Source organism: Xyrauchen texanus, chromosome 40 (assembly GCF_025860055.1).
Source record: "Xyrauchen texanus isolate HMW12.3.18 chromosome 40, RBS_HiC_50CHRs, whole genome shotgun sequence".
In the NCBI taxonomy this organism is placed as follows: Eukaryota; Metazoa; Chordata; class Actinopteri; order Cypriniformes; family Catostomidae; genus Xyrauchen; species Xyrauchen texanus.
Window position 1 is genome coordinate 31757606 of NC_068315.1, and position 25699 is coordinate 31783304.

General features: G+C 38.7%; 1 protein-coding gene across 4 annotated transcripts in view; it reads left to right on the plus strand.

The window, feature by feature from the left end:
* The window catches only part of sun1a (Sad1 and UNC84 domain containing 1a), a 72433-nt gene that overhangs the window by 12707 nt on the left and 34027 nt on the right, over positions 1-25699 (plus strand). For 2 of the 4 annotated variants that reach the window (XM_052113305.1, XM_052113303.1), the window contains exons 2-7: positions 1068-1247; positions 1942-2120; positions 6960-6986; positions 9060-9299; positions 20645-20713; positions 24247-24295. In XM_052113305.1, the coding sequence (XP_051969265.1) occupies positions 1141-1247; positions 1942-2120; positions 6960-6986; positions 9060-9299; positions 20645-20713; positions 24247-24295 (671 nt within the window). In that variant the 5' untranslated portion in view covers positions 1068-1140. The remainder of the gene's footprint in view (positions 1-1067; positions 1248-1941; positions 2121-6959; positions 6987-9059; positions 9300-20644; positions 20714-24246; positions 24296-25699) is intronic. The other 2 variants (XM_052113304.1, XM_052113306.1) reach the window with 2 other exon arrangements.

A 25699-nucleotide genomic window follows, 5' to 3' on the forward strand; every position in this document is an offset into this window, starting at 1 on the left:
ATAACTGTGCATTCTAAGGGATGTTGTTGAAGTTAAAAATAATATTGATTATTGTGAGGAAAAATATTGCAAAACTATTACATTTTGACCCCCTCCCCCCCACATTATATATGGTTATGTACCCCTAAAAGTTGTCAGTTCGCTTTCTAAAATGATAAGACTTTTCTTGCACTACTAATATTTTTCCAATAAAATGTTCTCTAGAATGAGCTTTCCCCTCCCCCTTATACCTCCTGCAACTGACTAGCAATAGAGTGCAACAGTTAACGGTCTAGTTCCGGATGTAAAAATCCCATTATTTTTCCACACGGTAATACACTTTTAACTTATAAACCTTTTTAAGGTTTATAAACCTTTTTAACTTATAAACACTTGGTAACTTATAAACCTTTAAAGACAGACTTACCGTAAACTCTGAGGTTGTTAATTGATAGTATGCATGTCTGTTGAAGCCATCAGTCCACGTTATTTCAAATGTTTTATTATTTTAAAAACAAATTTGTTTAATAGAGGAATCCTAATAAGGAACCACTCTTTCCATGATCCTGATTGGAAATTATCCACCAATCAGAGAATTGTGATGAACAAAGCACGCCAAACAAGCCAAGTAGCGACCGCCCACTCACATGCTGTTCTGTGAATTATGCGATAATCATGTCAAATTCCCTACACTCTCAAAGTACTTGTATATTTGTATAATGTTCTGATTCACCTCTGAGCTGATTGGTTTGGTTCAAGGCTTAGAACAGTTTTTTATGAAGACTATTATGAAATCCTTATGGGATTCCTTTTTTTAAATAAACTTCCCCAACCAAGATGGCTGAAAAAGTGGGCAGCCACTGTTGTTCTTTATTGCAAAAAACAAACAAAAAGGTCTTCGATACCGCCCAAATGTTTCAACAGGAAATGTCAATACAGGAATGAAAATTGCTCTTGTCAAGACATTCCGTGGTCTCTTTAATGTAGAATTGTTAGGCTAATAGAATGTCACACATTTGTAGCAACTAGTCTTTACTAGTCAGGTACTAAGTGTTGTTTTTCCATATTTCTCCCTCTTTTTCTATCAGTTCCAGTTACAGCTCTTCAGATCAAGACTTGGAGAAGGAGCACAGGATCTGCCCCGTCTACCAATCTCCTAGGATGTCCAGACGCAGTCTTCGTCTGCACCCTAGTACAAGTTACTATGGAGATGACAGTGTGCTTGACTCATCACTCCACAACAGTGCCAACTTACGCATAGATGACAAGTGAGTGCAGTTCATCAGTGGAAATCATACTCTTTTGGTGCAACACTACCAGTCAAATGGACTAGGACACTCCTAGTCAAGATTACTGTCTTCCAACTGTTAGGATATAGGGAAGTCTTCAAAACTATGAAATTACAGAAACTAAAGCATATGAATTATGAATTTAGCAAAAATGTTAAAGAGATAGTTTGTTCACACAAAATGAAAAATTCTGTCATAATTACCTTTTTGTTTTATAACCAAAAGAAACCAAATGGCTTGAAAAAACTGCTGTGTGTGTTATATTAAAACAATATGTAATATCATTGTTTTACATAATGTGCAGTATGTACATATTTGTGAACATCTCAATGTGTTTTAGGCGTTTTGTTACCCTTTAAACTTAAGAAATTTTGATTTAGTTGAAATTGTTTAAAAGCTTTTTCATGGATGCTGACCAACTGTTGACTATGTTTTCGTCACTAGCTGGTGCAAATCATCTATTCAAATCTTAAAATTTTTCTTCAGGGGATTCATAAATGGGCACACTTTCAATTTGTGTACAAAACCTATTTCATACATTTAAGCATATGGTGTCTTAACGTTTTCTACTGCAGGTGTACAAACATGAAGATTTTGTGCATTTTGCATTTACTTTGGAATATTTTTGCAACTTTGTCTCTATCTTCAATGTTTTCTATTCTTTCTCTTGAAGGAATCTGCATAGAAGGCCCATTCGCTCTTGGTCGACAACAATATTTCAGGGTCCGAGGTCTGCTTCAACATCATTCCAGGATTCCCATAACAGCACGCTGAACAGCTTTGCACCCAGTGATTCCTCTCTGCTGGATGAGTCCTCTATACAGGAGCACACACTAGTCGACAACTTTTGGGGTCCGTGATCGCTGACATTCTTAATCAGGGTTCAAAATTAACTTTTGACACCCGATTTGAGAATTAACCTGTAATAAATATTTCTTTCTTTAGGCAAGTCGTTTCACTTGGCGTATATATTGGTAACGCCTTCAGGTAGTTATTATCTGGCCATGCAGGTAGTCAAGTAATTTTTATTTGTATGCCGCTTTTCACAACACGTAAAGGTTCAAAGCAGCTTTCCAGAAAATTATGCTGTAGCAGAATATATATATATATACATATACATATATATACAGCTCTGGAAAAAAATTAAGAGTCCACTGCAAAATTTCTGCAAGATTTACTATTTATAAGTATATACTATTATTATTATTATTACTATTATATAATAGTTTTATTATGTTATTATTATGTACTATTATTCTTCTATTATATACTTATATACTATTTATATGTTTGAGTAAAATTAACATTTTTATTTTATAAAGTACTGACGACATTTCTCCCAAATTCCCAAAACAATTATTTGTCATTTTAGAGTATGTATTTGCAGATAATGACTACTGGTCAAAATAAAATAAAAAAGCAGTGTTGATCCTCAGAGTTTGGGAACATTGTCAGATCAGAAGGAAGTAAGTTTTCTTCCAGGATTACCTTGTATGTGGCTTGAATGTGGCATACATTCAAGCCACATTTTCCCGGTGGGCCAACACACTTTGGGGCCGATCAGGGGCGGACTGGCCATCAGGAGAACCGAGCGGGCCGGTGTGTCATCTGCAAAACTGAACGAACGGGCCGTGATAAGCTAAAATGAGCCACCGCGTTATGCAGAACAGACCACAAAACGGCGCCGCGATATGCAGAAAAGGACAGACTCAACAACTTTTGGGCCAGTTGTTATGTGGAGAGAGCTAATCCACTCATGTTAACATTTCACATTTTTACATATTAGATAAAATAGATTGTGTGTCAAAAACAAGATTATAAAGACCACTTTCCAACATTAGCACAACAATCAAACCCGAACTTCAGAACCAAATAAACAGAAAAAAGAAAAGGGCTAACCGACATCCATCCCTCTAAACTCAAAAAGTCCATGTACGCCTATGAGAGTCCCTGTGACAACTTTGCCATCGGATTGCTTAAGTCTATCAAGGTGCTTCTATACAAATTTTGTGAGACAGCATTACATAACAGAATAAAATCTATAAAACAAACTCCACCCAAAAGGAGGCATAAGTGCAAAGAATGAGTAGATTCACCCACAACTGACCCGAAGGAGTGTTATTCCACAAAACAAACTCCAGTCGCTAGGCGGAGTCATCAGAAGAAGAAATAAAAAATGGCACCCAGTTTCCTCGAACAGTCAAGTGAATGTTCAATGAGTCAAGCTCACTCTGGTGCAACATGAAAATCACCAAAAAAAAAACATACTCATTCTATTGACATTATTAAAGACATCGCTTGTTGTAGGCATGTAAATACTTTGTGGCTATCCTTAGTATCTATTCTCAATTTGGCCTGGAACATCAGTGCAAAATTGATTTTCCATTGATGTAAGAGTTTCTTGCATTCCTTGAATCCATCATGTTTCTCTCTTGTCAAACTCTGGGAAAAAGAAAATGCTCTGGTTCTTCCAAGAAAGCTTTCATTTACTCCTTGCATCGCATAACACAAGATCTTTATTGGATGGTCTCAGAAATTTAGCAAGAATTGATGGCCTGTCTCCCTCCATGGATCTCCGAGCCGGGACTCTGTGAGCTTGCTCGGTTTCCATCTTATGGCCTGTTATGTCAAGCAGACTCGGGAAGAGCTTGTCTAGGAATTTCACTATATCTCTGCCTTCCTCATGCTCAGAAATTCCAACAATTCAGACGTTGTTTCGCTGGTTACGATTCTCAACGTCTTCCAACTTTTCCCAAATGCTTTCCAAATCTATCTTGGTCATTAGCGGGTTAGTATATAATTCCCTCTCTGATGGTTCGAGATAATCGATCTGTTTCCTGACATCCAACATTCTTGTAACCAACTCAGAGAATTTCACCTCCATCATCGTAATCAATCAATATATTACAGAAAGATCCTCCAGGTCCACCACAACCTTCATCAGTATTACAGACATGCTCACCAGTTGACGTTGAATTTCTCCCACTGCACCATCCAAATTGAGTCCCTGGTCTGCGGCCTTGTCAGGGGTATCAGCTTGAGCACTTAAGTGTCTTTTAATGTCACCAGAGCCCAAGGATTTTGAATTCTTTGATATATATTCTTCATAGAACAGTTATGAAACAGAGTGTATCAAATCTCACCGGTTTAGGACACAAAAAGAATGAAAAACTTGCAAAGTGCACAGAGCTTGCCGTTCACATGTCTGAACCTCACATAGCGTCACGCTACTTATCAATTGTTTCACTTTTAATTGACTATATCACAATTCCAGTGGGTCAGAAGTCTACATAAACTAAGTTAACTGTGCCTTTAAGCAGCTTGGAAAATTCCAGAGATATTATGTCAAGCCTTAAGACAATAGCCAGTTAGCTTCTAAAAGGGATGTACTGAATTGGAGGTGGACCTGTGGATGTATTTTTAAGGCCTACCTTCAATCTTGGTGGCTCTTTGCTTGACATCATGGGAAAATCAAAAAGAAATCAGCCCAAAAAACAAATTGTGTACCTCCACAAATCTGGTTCATCCTTGGGAGCAATTTCCAAATACCTGAAGCTACCACGTTCATCTGTACAACCAATAGTATGCAAGTATAAACAGCAAGGGACCATGCAGCCATCATACTGTTCAGGAAGGAGATGCATTCTGTCTCCTAGAGATTAATGTAGTTAGGTGCGTAAAGTGCAAATCCCAGAACAACAGCAAAGGACTTTGTGAAGATGCTGGAAAAAACAGGTAGACTGGTATCTATATCCAGAGTAAAACGAACCCTATATCGCCACTGATCCAAACAGCCATAAAAAAGCCAGACTACAGTTTGCAAATGCACATGGGGACAAAGATCTTACTTTTAGGAGAAAAGTCAACAAAATGCAACATTTCAAAACATCTGCCAGGAAGTTAAAGAGGAATACACAATAGAGCAATAATGTTGTTTGAATATTTTGCATACAGATATACAGTTATGTGCTGGTGATGTGATGTATTGAAGAAGAGGTAGGACATGTTAAAGAATATACATGAAATATGGATATAATTATGAATGGATGAATTGAATATTGCACATGGTTGAATTGACAAAAGGAAGGTTTTTGGGGGCAGTTTTAACTGTTCATGAAGTGGATGGCCTGAGGGAATTTTTTTTTTTCATTTGCCTGGCTGTTCTGGTCCTCAGTGCTCTGTTGCGCCTGCCAGAGGGAAACAGTTTGAAAAGGAATTGTGCTGGGTGATTGGGGTCAAGAGTGATTTTACCAGCCCTCTTCTTCAATCTGGATGTGTACAGTTCTAGCAGGATGGGTTGGGGAGTTCCAATAATGCTCTTAGCAATCCAAACTGTCCTTTGAAGTCTTCTGATGTCTAATTTGGTATCTGAACTCAATGACTGGTGAGTAGAACTGTATTAGCAGCGCCTGTGGCAAGTTTAACTTCCTCAACCTTTGCTGGGCCTTTTTCAAACTTTGTGGGTCTCCCACTCCAGGTGCTGGAGCTAGTAGTGCCTAGGAACCTGAATGACTCCACTGCTGACACAGTGCTGTTCAGAATGGTGAGCGGGGGTAATGTTGGGGTGTTCCTCCTAAAGTCCACTGTCATCTCCACTGTTTTAAGCGTGTTCAGCTCTAGGTTGTTTTGACTGCACCAGCTGTTCAACGTCCCTTCTGTATGTAGACTCATCAGCATCTTGGATGAGGTGAATGACTGTAGTGTCATCTGAAAATTTCAGGAGCTTAACAGAGGGGTCCTTGGTGGTGCAGTCATTTGTGTACAGGGAGAAAAGTAGTGGGGAGAGCACATACCCTTGGGGGACATCATTGCTGATTGTACATGTGCTGGAGGTGAATTTCTCCATTCTCACTAGCTGCTACCTGTCTGTCAGTAAGCTGGTGATCCACTGAAAGAGGCAGAAACACAGACCTGTTTGCTCGATAGACAAACTGCAGGGGATCCATAAAGGTTCTAGTGATGTCCTTCAGGTGGGCCAACACCAGTCTCTCAAATGATTTCATGGCCACAGACGTCAGAGCGACGGATCTGTAGTCCATAAGTTCTCTGATCTTGGGTTTCTTTGGGACGGGGATGATTGTGGAGCATTTGAAGCAGCAGAGAACTTCACACTGCTCCAGTGATCTGTTGAAGATCTGTGTAAAGATGAAGATTTTAGATTTTAGACAAGTGGGTGAAACACTGTCTGGGCCCTGTGCTTTTCTTGTCTTCTGTTAACAGAAGACCTGGCAGACATCCAAAGATCTTAAGTGCAGGTACATTAGCAGGAGAGGTGTGGAGGGGGGTTGCAGGAGGTGTAAATGTTTGTGTGCTGGGAAGGCCAGAGCGGGTGTGGGGTGTGAGCACATTACTGCTGCATTTTGAACCAATTGATGTTTATTTATTGAACCTGTAGGACATCTTCCCAGTAATGCATTACAATAATATAGTCATGAGGTCATGAAGGCATGAACAGCTCCTATGTACTTGAATGGGTGAAAAAAAAACTGTTGTTTGTTTTAGTATCATTTCAAATTGAAAATTTCTTTAAATAAAAGGAAATTTGGACTTCAGCCACCATATTGATCACTGATTTCTCCCATAAATTTTATTTGGGTTTTCCTATTAATGTGGCATCCTGTTTGTAGATCTAAATTATCTGTTAGATTGATCAACTTGATGATTGCATTATTTTCTTTGTATTTTCTTTAGGTTTGGATGAGGATGGCGATATCAGGGGTAAGTTTCTGTTCTAGATAAAAGCATGGACTGTTTACCAACATTTGGGTTCCTGAAGTACAAATACCATTCATGTTCTACATGGAGAAATTGTCTTAAAAGTAGGGCTGTCGATTTAACGCATTAATTCAGTGCTATTCTTTTTATAAAAAATAACACGTTTAAAAAAATGTATCGTAATGCCCCCGGACCGTATTAAGGAAGATTCCTGAGAAATGCAATCTTGTAGTACCACCTGTTAACTCCAGAGGGCAGTAATTGAAATTTCAGCAGTGTGGCAACGCACAGTTTATACAATGAAGAAAACAACCCTTCAGCAGGCAGCACAACACAAACATGCGTTACGTTCTTGAGTTCAAAACACTTGATGGAGCGCAAATTCGAATTAAGGGATCTCGAGATGTGTTCTAAGTATTAAACTATATTTAACTTGACACAGTGACCTAAATATTTTATGTTTATGATACAACACACCCGAGATGCTACACAAACATGTCTGACATTGACGGGACATTGACGCACATGGAAATGTAACATGACATGGAAACACTTTTCAAAATAAAAGACATTAACACAAAACGTAGCACATGAGCATGTAAAGCGTGCCGCACACACACAATCTGCCTGTCAGTCAAGCAGCGCACAGCTGTTTTGCTGCTCATCTGATCTTTTAAATCCAGACCATCTCCAAATAATTGAACCATTGTTTTACTTTTTACTAACCAGGTCTTCAGCAGTGTGAACTGGTGTCTCCCTCCATGTTGCAAGAGAACTTGTGAGCGAGTGGGGGTGGGGTTGCGGGGAAAGTGTGAGAGAGGAGAGATTCAAGCACGTCTTTACGGATATCAAACTTTGAGAATATATCGATATACCTTAAAAAGTCAATATACTGCTCTGCCCTACTTTAAAGTAATAATAATAATAATAAAACTTTCAACCTAAACTTTCCTTGATTCAGGCTTAGTTTAAAGAATCGTAAACTGAACTGAATCTTGAGCTCAGTATCGTGAACTGAACCAAATTCTGAGATGAGTGAACTGTTACACCCCTACTCAACATGAGTTTTTCTATTATTTAAAAAAAATGTATCTCCATTTCTACCAATTTGGAATGGGACGGTAATCAATGTTGAGAATTGACACATAAAGTTTTAGGTCTTAACCACTGTCATGATCTTCAGACAGATATTTTTAAGGGGATGGTGGTCGGCTGGAGTGCACTCATTTTAGGAGTGGTGCTCGGAGATGGGATGGGTGGCGGCCTTTGAAGAAGGGTCATTTAGAATATATGGGAAGTTTAACTTGTTGTGGAGAAATGGGGTCATATCTGTCATTTATGGATGTGTGGTTATTTTTATATTTATTTAATTATAGATTTTTTTTGTGTGTGTTTCTATATCTTGTACGACCACTGGGGGCTAGGGTGGGATTGGGGATAGGGAGGGGTAATATTGGGGGTTAATGTTGATTCTGTGTATATATGTTTTGTTTTTCTGTTCAAATATGTGAATCATTAAAAATTGTGAATCAATAAAAATCTGAAAAATTTTAATCGATTAACAGCCCTAGTTAATACTCATATGATTAAATCTTGTAGCTATACTTTTGAAACGGCGAGTGAGTCAACGTTTATGGAATGGTTCCATTAACTTTCATTGTACGTGCCTCACTGTAACCTAGAATGTTTTTCATTTGATTTTTTTTTATGAAAAAGCAGGGACAAGTCAAAATCAACAATATGCCACAAATGCTGTAAATTGAGTGTAACTTGTACATAACCTGGAATATTCCTTTAAGCACAGTGGGTTTTTTGGGGGGGGGTTCATGGCATAAAATGGGAGTATTTAGTAACTGAGGTATAAAAAACTAAACATTTAAGTAGATATTTTACAAATCTCTGAGAAAATAAATGGGGAAAATGCATCTAGAACGAAGTCTGTTGAAAAAGTGTCCAGTCACTGTTGCGCTCTATTGTGTTTCATAGTATTTATTTTTTATTTAGTACTATAATAACAAAATTTTACCTTTTTGTTTCTGTTTCAGTTTTGTTTTAATTTTATATTTTTATTTTCAGCCCGACCACTGCGGCCACAACAGAATATAAGAGAGGCCTCAATGCAGGTCTTTGAAGCTCAGAACGGCTACCTTGGAAGCAAAAGCACCAGAGACTACCAACCCTCTCGTGCTCCAATCTCTGCCCGGCACACTGCTGCTGATGCTGCTAGAGATCAAGCATCTTCAGCCGCATCATCTGGCAAAGCCGCCTTTGCTAACCCTACAGTATATGGCAGGGACAGCCACAGGCAAAAGCCAGGTGAGAAAATTAATACATGCTCAATTCAGCAGAGGTGTACCATTCTAAAGGCTTTTTCTATGTTTGGCAGCCTACTAAGCTGACATATTTAGCACAAATACTACACGTAATAATATTAAAACTGTGAATTTTGTGCCGTTTGGTAAATGGATATGATAACATGGTATTTACATACTGTAATCGACTAACACCTGCTTAAGTAAAATTAAAAAAAAAGTGTAAATCATGTAATTATTTATAGTCATACATTTTTATAAGAAATGTTTTGAAGAAATACTTTTCATATTGCATTTAGCTATAATTAAAAAAAATGTAGGCCAATACATTAAAGTTAAAATAGATATTTTATCTGTATTATATCAATTTATAGGCTTCTAAATATTTAGTGGAAGTAGTAGGAATTACAAACAACTATCAGAGCTTAAAACATTTTCGGCTGTAACGTATTTCATATATAATTAATTTGTTTGTTTACAAAACTTATTCTAAACATTTAAGCAAAATCCTTTAAATCAAAGTTTAAGATCATGAGGCCAATAAATTCAGTCAAGCGTGTCCACATATTTACAGGTAGTTGAGATTAAATATTTTTGTGTGAATTTAAAAACGAAACCAATGTCATTTGTAGGTGTTTGCAGTACATGGTTTGTAGTTTACAATGCAAATGAGGAGTTTAAACTGGCAGCATTCATCCTAGAGTCTAGAACCTAGACAATCAAGTAATACTCATGTCCAGACCCAGATGGAATCTGATAAGACTTTCACATTTAGTCTCTGCAAATCTGCTGAATTAATTTAAGAATAGTGGTGTTGTTTTTGGTTGCCAAAATATTAAATTAACCAAGCATATTTAATAAACTATACTCAAATGGTGGAGTATGTGTAGCACTTTTCCATTAGAAATCTCCAGAGCTTTCTGTAGAGTTCTTAATCCACTGAGTTTTGTAAGGGCCTTTGTGCCAAATTGGCCAATGAGGCGGTGCTGCTGGTACAATCCTGTTCAATTCCAGGCCTTTTGTTTCAAGTTCTAATAGTGGACACATTGCTAATGATGTTTAAATTCAGTAAGGACATCTCTTTGAATATCACGAGGATACACTCTTGCCAGTCTTCACTTATGCACTCTTTCACACAACGCTCTGTATTTTACCAAGACCATGGTGGAGGAGCACACAGTTTTTATTATTTGAAAATTATGTTTTTAGGTTCAGTTTGACTGGATGATAGGGCTGGACAAAATGGCTACAAAATTATATCTCGATATTTTTCAGCTTGTTGACAATATTGTATGAATGGATCATTATTGCAGTGAAGAATATGTTTCAGCTGGCAACAATTATTTTAACCCTAACTGATGCAGTGTGTAGTTTCTAATTTCTTAAACAACCATGTGGGAAGACGTATCCCATGGTCATGGAAAAGATGTTACTGTGTTTCAGAAAGGGTAGATTATTGGCCTGCATTAAGCAAAGAAATCATCTTCTCAAGGAGATTGCTGAAATCACTGTGTAAAGCAGTCAATGGATAGGAGGAGGCGAGAACCGGCTTGAAAATATAAATTATATTTTAATTATAAACTGAAACAAAAGACAAAATACACACGACGGACATGTCCGTAAATCATCTCTCTCTCCTCGCACCCGTCTGCCATCGGCCTTTATCCCTCTCGGAGGCTTAATTAGCCTGATAAGGGACCGGGTGTGTATAATCACAACCCGGCCCCGCCCTCCGCCCTGCCACATTCCTCCCTCGTTCTCTCAGGCTGCTTTAAGCCCAGTCTGCCGGCATGTCATCCCCATCTACCTGTACGAGGGAGGGGACAAGGGGAGGGAAACAGAAATAATTAAAATGGGAAGGTACTTCCTGTAACAGTGTAGTAACCCCCCAAAAAAATTTTATTATAAATGAGAGGGAAAAGGCCAACACAGAGCGGCAGTGAGAGAGCGAGAGGAGAGAGAGATGAAAAAAAAAAAAAAACCTACTCGCCGTTTCGTCATTGAGTGGTCCTCAATCACTTCTCCACCCTCTCAGGCGGACGACAGCCGCTTCTCCCCAGGCGGACCGGAGTCAGTGTCCCCGCATTCTCGGCGACTCGTGGGGACACTCCTACGCCCCTGGCAGCGGCCCTACCACTCAAGGCGGTCGGGGAGACACTTCCTTCAACCTCTCCGCGTTTCTGAGGGATGGCAGGGCTCTCCTCCGCCCCTGGCAGCGGCTCCATCGCTCCAGGCGGTCGGGGAGTCCAGTCTCCACTCGCCTTGCGGACAGCGGCCGTTCACTGCGTCCAGGCGGTCGGTACACTCCCTCCTCGCACCACCGTCTGCCATCGTCCTTTATCCCTCTCGGATGCTTAATTAGCCTGATATAATATATATAATCACAACCCGGCCCGCCCTCCGCCCTGCCACACACTGGAATTAAGTTAAGAACTGTCGAACGCATTATTAAAACCTGGAAGGATAGCAGTGAACCATCAGCTTTATGAAAGATATCTTGAATGATCATGATCGGAGATCACTAAAACACTTGGTGAAGTCATATCATATGATGAGTCCAGATATACCCTATCCTAAAGTGATGGGCACATCAGGGTAAGAAGGGAAGCATATGAAGCGTTGCACCCTTTCATACATTGTGCCCACTGTACAAGCCTCTGGAGGCAGTGTTATGATCTGGGTTGCTTCAAATGGTCAGGTTTAGGCTCAGCAACATTATACGGCAATAAACTTAAGTCAGCTGACTACCTGAATTTAATGAATGACCAGGTTATCCCATCAATGGATTTTTTTCTTTCCTGACATCATGGGCATATTCAAGGATGACAATACCAAGTTTCATCAGGTTCAAATTGCGAAAGAGTAGTTCAGGGAGCATGAGAAATCCTTTTTACCCATGAATTGGCCAACACAGAGTCCTGACCTTAACACCATTGAAAGACTTTGGGATGCGCTGGAGAAGACTTTACTGAGTAGTGTGACTCTCCCGTCATCAATACAAGATCTCAGCCAAAAATGAATGCAACTCTGGATGGAAATAAATGTAGTGACATTGCAAAATGTTGTCAAAACAATGCTTTTAAAGAGTTTTTTTGTATTTTTTTTTTTATGTCAGAGCAACCACTATTTCAACCAAAGTTATAATAAGCAATCTTTGCCAACATGTATATATTTTACTAAAACTTTCTTGGATACGGTGTTTAAAAACTATACCATTGTCTATTCGAATACTCGAAATTGGCTGGAATGTGTGCGTTAAAACCATTTAATGTAAAGGTAGTTCCTGTTAGTTTTAATCACTGTTCTATATTAATGTGCCTACTCTACTATCCTCTGTAATGAGACATTATGAGGGATTTATGCCTCTGTTCAAACTAGACTTGATCACATATCGCTGATTAAAGCACTGAATGCAGACTGTTTTATTAAACACGGGCTATTGCAGTTTAGTAATCATGCAAGGCTACATCGGGATTTCATTCTTAATTCAATCAATCGTACAGCCTTATTGGATACCATACAGATGTCTCAGGGTCAAAGTCTGCAGGTTTCAGAGTCTTTTGGATGGTTTTCTGCTGATCATGCAAGTCTTTTACTGTTGTCACATCGGTAACGCCAATTTTCCTCATTAATGTGACAATAACAAAGAATGGAAATTAAATATTATATGTTCTTAGGAGTGCCAGCCCTTCTACATTCTGTGGCTGTTATTATTTCTAGATAGTGCATTTAAATTTAGAGCTTTGGTCTTGATAAAACTCACATGTCCATTTTTCAGATTATTTGTACAGCTTTTAAATTAATTCAAATACATTTATCTCTATGTCAGGCATAACGTTATATCTGACGATCCTTTATTGTTATTCTACCAGTCGAAACTTCAATGACAGCTATAATTAATCAATGCTGGCCAAATGGTCGACTACCATTTACCAATCACTTGTAGGCACCAGGATTAATCTTGCTTCCCTCTATGCAGTACCTCTTCTTCAATAACGCTTCACAAAATCTACACATACATTCATAAACAATGCCACTAAACATGTTAAGCTTTGACTCCACCCTTCCGATTGAGTGTATTCTCCAAGGTGGAGCACAGGTCTTGATCCAGTCTGCTCCATGCTTCATTATTATGGCATCTTGGCCAGTTGATTAGTTTCCTTCTCCCTGGCTCCTTCTCATTGCCTTGTCTTCTCAGTCTTGTCTATGGGTCGATGGTTGTATCCTCCTGTGGCTCACCTCGTGGTCTTAACTTGTCCTGATGGCAGTACTGGTCTTCTTGTTGTCACTCCACAACAGTGGATTCAGTTGTGCTGTGGTTCTCAAATGGGTTCTGTATCCTCCTTATCTAACCTGCTGCTGCAGTACAAAGTTGTGTCTGGCTGTTCCTGCTAAATTTCATCCATCCTTGATGAATCCGCAGACCCTTGTAAGTCATTAACCTCATTTATCCGCAAATGCATTTCCTAAATATCCTTTGCTCATTAACCATGGCCATTCCAGTCAAGTCCATAAAGTCCATCCGAATTGGCCCATCTTCCATCCCACCTCTCGGAGGACCACTGGGCTGTTTTCCTTGTATTGTGCTTGTGGTTGTTTAGGGTGTATGAGGACCTGTGGGTAATGTAACACAGTAGGGTAAGTATTCACTGGAGTCTCTGGTCGCCCAGCATGCTAATCAGATACACAGGCAGCTGTCTAAAACTGCTGGCCATTATTGCATGCCGCACCTCCGCTAGTGCCCTCAGGCATCCAGCTCTGGGGTCATCATCCGTGAGCCACCCATCACAGTTGTTTTGCCCCATTAATCCCGGAACACCTTCTGGTGGTGGGGTTGCACAGCTGAACTTGGGATTTTTTCCTCTGCTTTTCATTCTTGCATTCTCATCAAGGCATTCCTCCTCTACAGGTCATACCATGCAGCCAGAGTTCGAAACCCCCGGATAAGGATGGAGTGGGTCAATGGAAATAATTATGACTTTTATAGCTAATGCCGAACATAACACTACGTCCGGCCTCAAGGCCTTAATGATGACCTCAGAAAGGAAATTTAAGCTGCTGGCCAAGGTCAACCAATCACTTACAGGCACCAGGATTGTTCTAGCTTCCCTCTGTGTCTTGTGCAGTGCCTCCACTGATATATAGTATAGAAATGAATTGCTGATGAAGTAATAACTGAGAAGCCACTGCACCACCATATTGCTCTGCCCAAACATTCCAGTGTGCCTATTGACTTAAAATAATATAATCTATTTTCAGTGAGCATACATTAGTCATTCAATCACTGATTTTATATCTGAAATCTGCATGTACATCCCTACAATGCAAACGTCCCACTCCTGTATTTATTTATTTAAAGTCGGGAATTTTTCCTGTTTCTTTAAAGCCCGAGCAAGTTATGTGTATCTATTTCAAACAGTATCCACCCCTAACAAACTCCATCGGTGAACAGATCTATTGAATGTAAACAAGTTCACTGAAACTGAGGTAAGATACAAATATACATTTTCAGATGTATTTATTGTGAACATCAAATTGTTTTTTCAGAGTTACTTGTTTTATGTTTCATGAAAAAGTGCCTTTTTCTCGTGGTCACTTGAATAAGAGCCCGCATTCTCTCTCTCTTTCTACCACACATGCAGCAGGTGTGCTGAGGGATGGAGACAGGCAAAGCAAAGTTGGTCAAATTAAACCGATACGCAATGTTTAAATAGCAAATAAACATGTACAGTTGAAGTCAGAAGTTTACATACACCTTAGCCAAATACATTTAAACTCAGTTTTTCACAATTCCTGACATTTAATCGCAGAAAACATTCCCTGTCTTAGGTCACTTAGGATCACTGCTTTATTTTAATAGTAGAGAATAAGAATAATAGTAGAGAGAATTATTTATTTCAGCTTTTATTTCTTTCATCACATTCCCAGTGTATCAGAAGTTTACATACACTTTGTTAGTATTTGGGAGTATTGCCTTTAAATCAGGTCAACCATTATCCACAAGCTTCTCACAATAAGTTGTTGGAATTTTGGCCCATTCCTTCAGATAGAACTGGTGTAACTGTGTCAGGTTTGTAGGACTCCTTGCTCGCACATGCTTTTTCAGTTCTGCCCACAAATTTTCTATTGGATTGAAGGTCAGGGCTTTGTGATGACCACTCCAATACCTTGACTTTGTTGTCCTTAAGCCATTTTGCTACAATTTGGAGGTATGCTTGGGGTATTTATCCATTTGTAAGACACATTTGACTTCCTGGCTGATATTTTGAGATGTTGCTTCAATATATCCAATCCATATAATTTTCCCTCCTCGTGATGCCATCTATTTTGTGAAGTGCACCAGTCCCTCCTGCAGCAAAGCACCCCCACAGCATGATGCTGCCTCTCCCATAATGGTCGGTTGGGATGTTGTTCTTCATCTTGCAAGTCTCACCCTTTTTCCGCCAAACATAACAATGGTCATTATGGCCAAAATGGTCATTATTAAATGTTTATTTGATCAGATTAGATCAGAGGACATTTCTTCAAAAAAGTAAGATCTTTGTCCCCATGTGCACTTACAAACTGTAGTCTGTAGGGGTGTGACGAGACGCTTACTCCACGAGACGAGACACGACACGAGATTGGGTTCACGAGAACGAGACAAGACGAGATTTTTACACAATTTTTAAGAAATCCTCAATGATGAAATATAAGAATGGAAAATTATCTTTTATTCAACTGAAAATCACAAAATGTAAAACAATTTAGGTGCATCTTGAAATCAACTTGTAATGAATGTTATTTTACTTCTATTTTAATGAATTCTATGCAGTAAAGGACATGCAAACACTGCAAAATGTTTTGCTATAAACTACCGTCTGGCTTCTCCCCTGTACGATTTCACATGAGAAATCGAACTCCTTTCCACAAATCGAACATAAAAAATATAACAGTATAAATAAAATAAATATATAAATAACAGAAATAATACTTTAAATGCAAACAGTAAGTGTATCCATAATCAAAGTACTGCTCTCTCAAAACTACAAGTGCAAACAGAAACAAATGTTTTCTTCAAGCATGAAAAAGAGATAAATTAACTACACAGAACAGCCTAAGATATGGTCAGCTAGTTTTAGTAGAGAGCTGTGGTGGTTCTGTATGTGTTTTTGCATAGTGCTCGTGTTAGCCGCGGTGTACGGCATTATTTTCTTACAATGTTTACATATTGTGTTCGTCTTGTCTGTCAGTCTTTCGCCATTACTTATTTCCGCAGGAAAACCAAAATGTTGCCACACAAATGATTTAAAAGTGGCAGGGGCATCTTCAATACTAAGTTCACCCTCACGCTCCATCACGCTGACATCACAACAACTCTCGAGACAACTTTTCACCTCGACGAGAAATCTCGTCGCGTTTTAATCTCGCGAGATCTCGTAACACGAGATCTCGTCACACCCTTAGTAGTCTGGCTTTTTTATAACCTGAAAGACTGCTCAGCAAGGAAGAATCCACTGATCCAAAACCGGCGTAAAAAAGCCAGACTACTAAGGGTGTGACGAGATCTCATCGATCTAGGATATGTTTTACTGTGGATATAGATTCTTGTCTACCTGTTTCCTCCAGCATCTTCACAAGGTCCTTTGATGTTCTGAAATGATTTGAACTTTTCGCATCAAATTATGTTCATCTCTAGGAGTCAGAATGCATCTCTTTCCTGAGTAGTATGATAGCAGCGTGGTCCCATGGTGTTTATACTTGCGTGCTATTGTTTGTAACGTGGTACGTGTAGATGAACGTGGTACCTTCAGGCATTTGAAAATAGCTCCCAAGGATGAACCAGACTTGTGGAGGTCAAAAAAAAAATTCTGAGGTCTTGGCTGATTTCTTTGGATTTTCCCCATGATGTCAAGCAAAGAGGCACTGAGTTTGAAGGTAGGCCTTAAAATAAATCCACAGGTACACCTCCAATTTACACCAAAGTCTATCAGAAGCTAATTAGCTAATTGCCTAAAGGCTTGATATAATTTCCTGGAATTTTCCAAGCTGCTTAAAGGCTCAGTTAACTTAGTATATAAACTTTTAACCCACTGGAATTGTGATATAGTCAATTAAAAGTGAAACAATCGGTCTGTAAACAATTGTTGGGAAAGATTACACATGTCATGCACAAAATAGAGGGTGGATGATGTGACGCTGTAGACCTAGGTTAGTTATGTTGATATCATAAACTACGTTGAGTTATGGCAGGCATCAACTGCAGAAGTTGTACACTTATTGAAAGAGCCATATTATCATATTTATGAAGTCTTTTTTATTATCATTTACGCAAGACATTTTTCTGATTAACAATTTTTTGTTGATTCACATACTGAACACAGAAAAACAAAACATATATATACACAGAATCAACAATTAACCCCCACTATCACCCCTCCCCCTGCCAATCCCCACCCTGGCCCCCAACAACATCCCAGTGGTCGTACATGATTATAGACACAAATACTTTTATTAAGTGAAAATGACATTTGTTTTGTCAAACTTTTTGTCTTGCTTGTGATATTTTTATTAATTATTATTATTATTGTTGTTATTAAAATGAATATAACATTTTACTATACAGTTATAATATATTTTTTTACATTTCTTAAATTTCAGGCATCTAGCTTTTATTTTGAATCATGCTTTTATTATGACATGTATTTTTTGCCGGATGCTTCACTTTTCTGGATAAACAGTTTGCAACACAGCCCAGTGTGATCATTGAAGACTTTTATGTCATGTCTAAAATCTTTGGCCTTTGAGTCTGACAAATTAAATGTAGGACACAGTTTTGGAGTGTTTGTATTTAAGACTGCCTGTGTTTGTGTGTGTGTGGTAATTTTGAAATGTTATGTTTTAATTTTATTGCTGTGAAGTTCTTTGGTCAACTCTGTTGTTTCAAATGCTATGATTTTAATTATATAAATATATATTTTACATGTGCTGCATGGTTCACAGTAGATTAGTGCTCTGCTCTGTCATATGATACATTCTGAATGATTCTCAATGTCTGTTGAGTTTCTAGTGGATGAGCAGTTGGATATTTTTAAAGTACACAGCTCTTCCACTGTAAGATTGCAGCCTTTAGCGGTTTAATAAATCACACTATTTAACTATTTTAATTTGATTAATTGTCAGGAGTAACAGAGCACTTGCTCAAAATAAGCCTTTGAGCATATTAAAGCAGTTGTGTGTCAGTCATATTGCGCGCTGGTACCGGATAGATTTGGTGTTTGGTACTACCGGTATTGTAGAAAAACTGGTATTGTTACATCTTATTTATTTTATTATTCACATGGTACCAATTTGACAACGGTACTTTTAACAACACTAGGCTGGGCGAAATTTGCGATCTGTGAGATCCTAAAGTGTGTAGTTTGAAGGAATATTTCACCCAAAATATTTTCTCACCCTAATGTTGTTCCAAACCCTTAAAGAAATGTTCCGGGTTCAATACAAGTTAAGCTCAATCTACAGTATAAGAAGCATAATATTGATTACCACAAAAAAAAAATATTTAGACTAATTATATCCCTACTTTTCTTAAAAATAAATATATTTTTTAATATTATTTACAGTGGTTACAGTGAGGCAGTTACAATGGAATGAACGGGGGCTGATTTTTTTGATAAAATACTCACTGTTTCAAAAGTTTAGCCACAAGACATAAACAATATGTGTGTTAACATAATGTTACTGTGATAAAATCACTCACTAACCTTTTCTGTGTAAAGATATAGACAATTTTATAACTTTGTTACCATGATAATGTAATGTCAACAAACCCTAAAATGACTGTAAAAAAACACAATTTAAACAGCTCAAATAATACATGAGATTTAACTGAAGAATTAATGTTAGTGCTTTATAAAATTATATGCTTCACATTTGTGCTTCTAAACTGTCCAAAAATGGACCTAGTTTACTTCCATTGTAAGTGCCTCACTGTAACCTACAATTTAGATTTATTTTTTAAGAAAAGGAGGGACAAGTCGAATAAATCTCTGTGGTAATCAACATTATGCCACAAATGCTGTGGATTGTGCTTAACTTGTATTGAACCGGGAATATTCCTTTAAGAAAATTTCTAATGCAGAATACAAAAGATGTTTGATAATGAATATCACAGCCCTCACATTGAAGGTGTGGATCGCAATCATTTTGGAAAGGTTGCAAACAAAAAATTGTTAGATCCCCTGCCCTAAAGCATAGGGCAGGGGACTTGCATATTATGTGATTAAGACAATATAATGGTGCGGTTTAGTAGCATCTAGCCTTTCACTTATAACAGCCAATTAACACAGGCCCACAATAATAATAAGATTGGCCACTCCTACACTTATGTGCAAATCTGTTTTTGGATGTGTACACTGTGTGGAATCACTGGCCTCTTTGTCCTTTTAGAATTTGCATGTGAGCACCTGTTTCTTTTTCTATCTCTCTGAACTTTGTCATGAAAGTGTCTCTCAATTAAAAATGTTGAGGACTTTGGTTCTGTATTTGTCACTCAATGTGTTGAACCATCATGAGCCATCCCACAGCACCTTTGGCCTCACTTTCAACAGGGTGCCTTTGTCATCACATCTCAAACTTCCTTTTGTTTATAGATTATTTTCTACATCCACTGTAACTTGAAAATTGCTTTCCCTGCAGATGTTTCTTTCCTCAAAACATGGTGAACTGCCCATAAACAAATGCACTGCCAGCATGAGCACTGCCTTGGTTACATGCAAATGTTGGTCTGTTGGAGTCTGTTTGTGCTGAGCTCTGATTTAAGGACTGAAGGGAGACTGAAGGTTAAACACTGAATCTGAAGGGATCTTCGTTTGATATTTTGGTTGTTTCGTTTCTTTTCCGTCCTGTGTAGGCGATGAGAGATAACACAGCAATATGAGTTTTAAAGAGGTGCTGCTTTTAAAGGATCAACCCAAGTTGAGCGGTGTTCTTTGTAAGTATATCTCACCACCCGGGTACTTGACTTTCTAGATGTGCTTAGACTAACATTTATGCTTGTGTATTATTGCTTAAGCTTGTTGGCTTGTCTACACTACATTTGTTGTGTTTAGATACAGTACAAGGGCATAATAAGGATGTTCCTTTTACTGTAAATTCTGCCTTTTAGATACCTTCTTTTGGCCAATTTAGGCAGAATGTCCTTCATATATTAAAAAATTGTAGAATGCATTGTGATTAATTCAGTAAAACATAAAGTAAGCAAGATAAATGTTGATTATACTCAATTGATTCAATATGGGAAATAACTTTTAACAAAGTAAATTTGTCTTATCTTGGGCATTCTATTCAACCATACGCTAATTCTAACAGGTGACGACTGCAAAAGGAAGCACAATTTGGCATCAAGTACCCAGTCTCCTCAGGAATATGTGCCTGCAGGTACCTTATTGTGGCTCATAGTTTCTACAAGTTATATACTCATCACTACTTACCCTCAATCTTGATCCTTTAAAGTGAGTCTGGTGGGGAATAGTTCACTCAGAAATGAAAAATCTGTCATTGATTCACTCTTGTGTTGTTCCAAAGCCATAAGGCTTTTCTTCTGTGAAACAACAAAGGTGATTTTTTTTAAGACAACAAACATAATTCAAAGTGTTGTAAGTTGTCCATACTACTCATGCCTCTTATAATTCAAGTCTTCTGAAGCCATGCGATAGCTTTGTGAGGAACAGACTGACATTTAAGTTGTCGTTTACTGAAAATCTTTTCATTCTCTCTCTTTGTGCTGTTATTAGAGAATTAGTGATGTCTGATTTGTGAAGTAATTCTTTGGAGTAAAATCATTTCCAAGAATCTGTTGACTGTTTGCTAAACCAATTTAAAATGACTTGTGTATGAATCAGACTGATCTAGTTAACAGCGCTCGTAGGGTTACAAATCTGTGAATAGCGACTTAATGTATTGTGAGTAAATGATAGAATTTAAATATTTTAAGGGGTGAACTATTTCTTTAATCCTCCGAGGAACTTTGGGTTATGGTCAGGGCAGTTTCTCCACCAGCAGGTGTTGGTTGGTCTTACTCAAGAGCTTTCAGAAGCACTTGCTTGGCTGTTAACTTTTTACCCAGACTTTCCCTGGCTCTGTTGCTTCCATATGGGAATCTCTTTCTTATCCACTTGGTGCAGCTTTTGCAATATTTATATAATAATATATAGTCATCTACTTCACTGTAACCCTCTGTGTTTTCTTTGTTTTTTTTTCAGGGTTGGCCAGTTTCTACAGTACAAAGATTTCTGTGCAGTATTGCTAATTAAAATCTTGTTTTCTGATACAGTGGGGTCCAAGTCTCAGACCGTATTGAAAATCTGGGATTTTGTTCATTTAAACCAGAAATGACAATGTTCGAAATTTAAAACAAGTTATGATATACAATAGAGAAGAAATAAGATTATGCAACATTTCCTGGTCAATGTCACAACCCTAATTACGAAAAAGTTGTGACAGTACAGAAAATAAAAAAACAAAAGAGAGTTATTACTAATTTCGACTCACCCTGTGATATATTGAAAGCACTACAACAACACATTATTTTATGTTTTGCCTTGTGAATTTTTAATTTTTATATACACTCAAATCACATAATTGCAACCGCTCCAAAAAAGTTGGGACAATAGTGTTTACCAATGTGCAACATTACCCATTTCTTCTAAAAACATTTATTAAGACACAAGTTTAAGTTTAGCATGCTGAATTTTCCCCCATTCATCCATTTTGCAGTTTGTCTACTGTGCAATTGCACAGGGCCTCCGTTGCCGTATTTTATGCTTTATAATGCACCACGCATTCTCAATTGGAGACAGGTCAGGACTGCAGGTAGGCTAATCTAGCACCCACACTCTCTGCTTATGCAGCTATGCACTTGTAATCCAGGCAATGCAGGGACATCCCTGGAAATGAAAGCATCTAGATTTTTTCCCTTTTCTCCCCAATTTGGCATGCACAATTCCCAATGCGCTCTAAGTCCTCGTGGTGGTGTAGTGACTCGCCTCAATCTGGGTGCGGAGGATGAATCTCAGTTGCCTCCAAGTCTGAGACAGTCAATTCACACATCTTATCATGTGGCTTGTTGAGTGCGTCACCGTGCAGACCTAGTGAGTGTGGAGGCTATTCTCCACGGCATCCATGCACAGCTCACCACGCACCCCACCGAGAGCGAGAACCACATTATAGCGATCATGAGGAGGTTAACCCAACGTGTCTCTACTCACCCTAGTAACCGGGCCAATTGGTTGCTTAGGAAGCCTGACTGGTGTCTCTCAGCATGCCCTGGATTCGAACTAAGATTTGTAAATATCTTTCTGCATTAATGGTGCCTACACAGATGGAAAAGTTACCCATGCATGGTCACCACGGTACCGAACCTGAGACTACCTGTGACGTACACAGCATTCAGAGGTGGTCTGAATTTGGTTGCAATGGAACTATAGCATGATTTGCGTGAATGTGAAAGCAACTCGGACTCAGGTGCACACTCATTTAGGAAGTAAAGTAACCTGTGCATGCGTTTTAGCCAATGACGACATCATTAGTTTCGACAACACACGAGGATCAACACATTCCTGAAAGTCCCAAAAAAGTAATGACACCACAATGACATATAAGTACAATCAACACTATAATTACTGTCTGTCTGTCTGTCTACCTATACACCTTATAAATACTATGTATAAATACTACATCTGACGAGTTACGCCATGAAACGCACATACACACAGTTGTCATTCACTTCACAGTTGTCATTCACTGCTGTGCATAATGGCACCAAAAAAGCAAAACGTATGATGAGTCGCGTTGTCTTCACCATGCGTGTTTGTGATGACGTAAGATGAACGCAAGTGGACCGGAGTTCGATAGAATCAAGTGCATGTGAAACCAGACCAACGCTGTGGGGGGGCACCGGGGCACCGGGAACAATCACACTCAGAATCGTACAGCAGCAAACTTGCCCAGTGTGAAAGCCCCCTAAAACTATTTGAAATGTAGAATCTTTGGAGCACAAATCACGATTCCACAGTTCTACTTTCTATGGCGCCGCTTCTGGACATTGTTGATTTATGGCTTCTGCTTTTAACTTGCATCTGTGGATGCAGTGGCGAATGGTGTTGACTGACAAAGGTTTACCGAAGTATTCCCAAACTAATGTCATGATATCCATTACAGACAAATTACATTTTTTAAGAGTGTGATGTCTGAGGGTTCGGAGAGAAGACACATTCAGAAGTGGTTTTTGACCTTGCCCTTTACGCACCAAGATTTGACCAGATTCCTTGAATCTATTAACTATATTGTGCACAATAGAGGGTGAATTGCCCAAAATCCTTCTAATGTGTCTTTGGGGAACATTGTTATCAAAGCACTGGATTATTTGCTGATGCATTTGTTGGCAAATTGCATCTATCCTTGCATTTTGAAAGACTAAGCTTTTTTTGGAGGCTCTTATGTACCATATGCCTCACCTGTTTAACATCTTCTGGTCCACTTAACCATGTCAGGTTGTTATTAGTCCTAAATTGACCCTGTCTCAACTTCTTTGGAATGTGTTGCAATCATATCATATAAATTGAGTTTTTATTAGCATTTTCTATACTGTCCCAACCTTTTTGGAATTGGGGTTGTACAAAGAATTTTAAAATTCATGTTACTCTTTCAGTTAAATTGAAATTATGCTGATAAATATAATTGTTAATGCAAAATTAAGTTTCACTAGTGGTCTCAGACTTTTGAACCCCACTGTATGATCTACTATTGTTTTCATCCTCTGGAATGTAACTGAACTTTTCACAGAAATAATACTCTTCATGAAAGATGGTGAGGTGTAAAATCTGTTCATGTTGCCACTCATGTTTGAGCATGACCTCATGCACCCTTACCCCTTTTTGTGCCCTTAACTCATCTGTGCTCTGTGTTTGCAGGGAAGACTGCCTCAGGAAGCTTCTGGTGGCTAGTCGATCTCTTTTCCAAGTAAGTCTGTTTACCGTGTTATTGTCTAATGCATGTCTGTATAAGAGATAGGGGTATTAATAGCAAATCAAATAATTGTTTATTGCTTATTGGCTGTCTATTTTATAGACATACAAATAATATGCTTATTGGCTGTCTATTTTTAGACACAATATAAATAAACATAGCTGCAAGCTACAATTACCGAGGCATCACCAATAACACATTTTTCACACCAGTCTCATTGGGACTTGAACACCATACTGCAGTGCTTTTGCAATGTTCGGTCACTGCTTTATACACTGCGCCACTCAGCTCACGTGGCTCAACATTGCATATTTTGGATGGCTCTTTTAATTAACACACTTGATTCAAATCATCAGCTCGTTAGCCTCTTGATTCATGAACTGAACTGAGCATGTTACATAAGTTAGGCATACAATATGTGCAGTGATGTGGGACCTCATAACCAGAATTGAGAACCAATTATTAAAAGCATCCATTAGACTACTTTAGACCTTTGGCCTATGAGAACAAACTTTATTATGCTCAACAAAGTTAAATGTAACAGAAGCATTTGTGATTTTGTTCAAGACTGAATTCTAGAGGAGTCACGTGATGCCATGCGAGGATTGGACGTGTGATAGGCGAGCTCTACGCACTTTGCTTGTTTTAAAACTTTTTGTGGCATAAACCAGTGAGATTCGATACACTCAGTTCCATAACTGTTCAAAGAGGACAATATGTCAAAGAATTCAAAAATCCTCGTGCTCTGGAGACATAAAAGACACTTATGTGCTCAAGCTGACGCCCCCAAGCAGGCCTCATGGTAATGGCCTGGGAGTCAACTTGGTCGGGGAGGTGCGGGAAATGTGGTGGGAGATGCTGAATATGTCGGCGTTGCTGACTTGGAGGATCTTGCTGTGATAGGTTGATCGATCACCGCCATGGAGGCGAAGTTCACTGATGTGGTTACAAGAGTGGGGGATGTTGAGAAATTAAACAATTACCTTGAGTCATCGGAGAGGGAATTATCTGCTAATCCGCTAGCAAACAAGTTGGATTGGAGCATGTCTGGGAGAAGTTGGAGGACATTGAAAGCCGTAGCCGGTGGAATAACGTCTGAATAGTTGGATTCCCTTAGGGAGTAGAGGGACAGGATATGGTGAAATTCCTGGATAGGCTCTTCCAAATCTGCTCGACATAGCAGGAAATAAGATGGAAATCGAGCTAGCTCACAGGGTTCCTGCTCTGCGATCTGCGGATCTGCAAGAAACTTTTACATCAATGGAAGGTCACTTTTGTACTGATATTCCCCGCCAAACTGAGAATAGATGCTAAGGATGGCCGTAAAACATTCACATGCCCACAGCAAGTCATGTCCTTCATAAAGTTTGAAGTTGCACAGCAATGATGAGCGCTAGT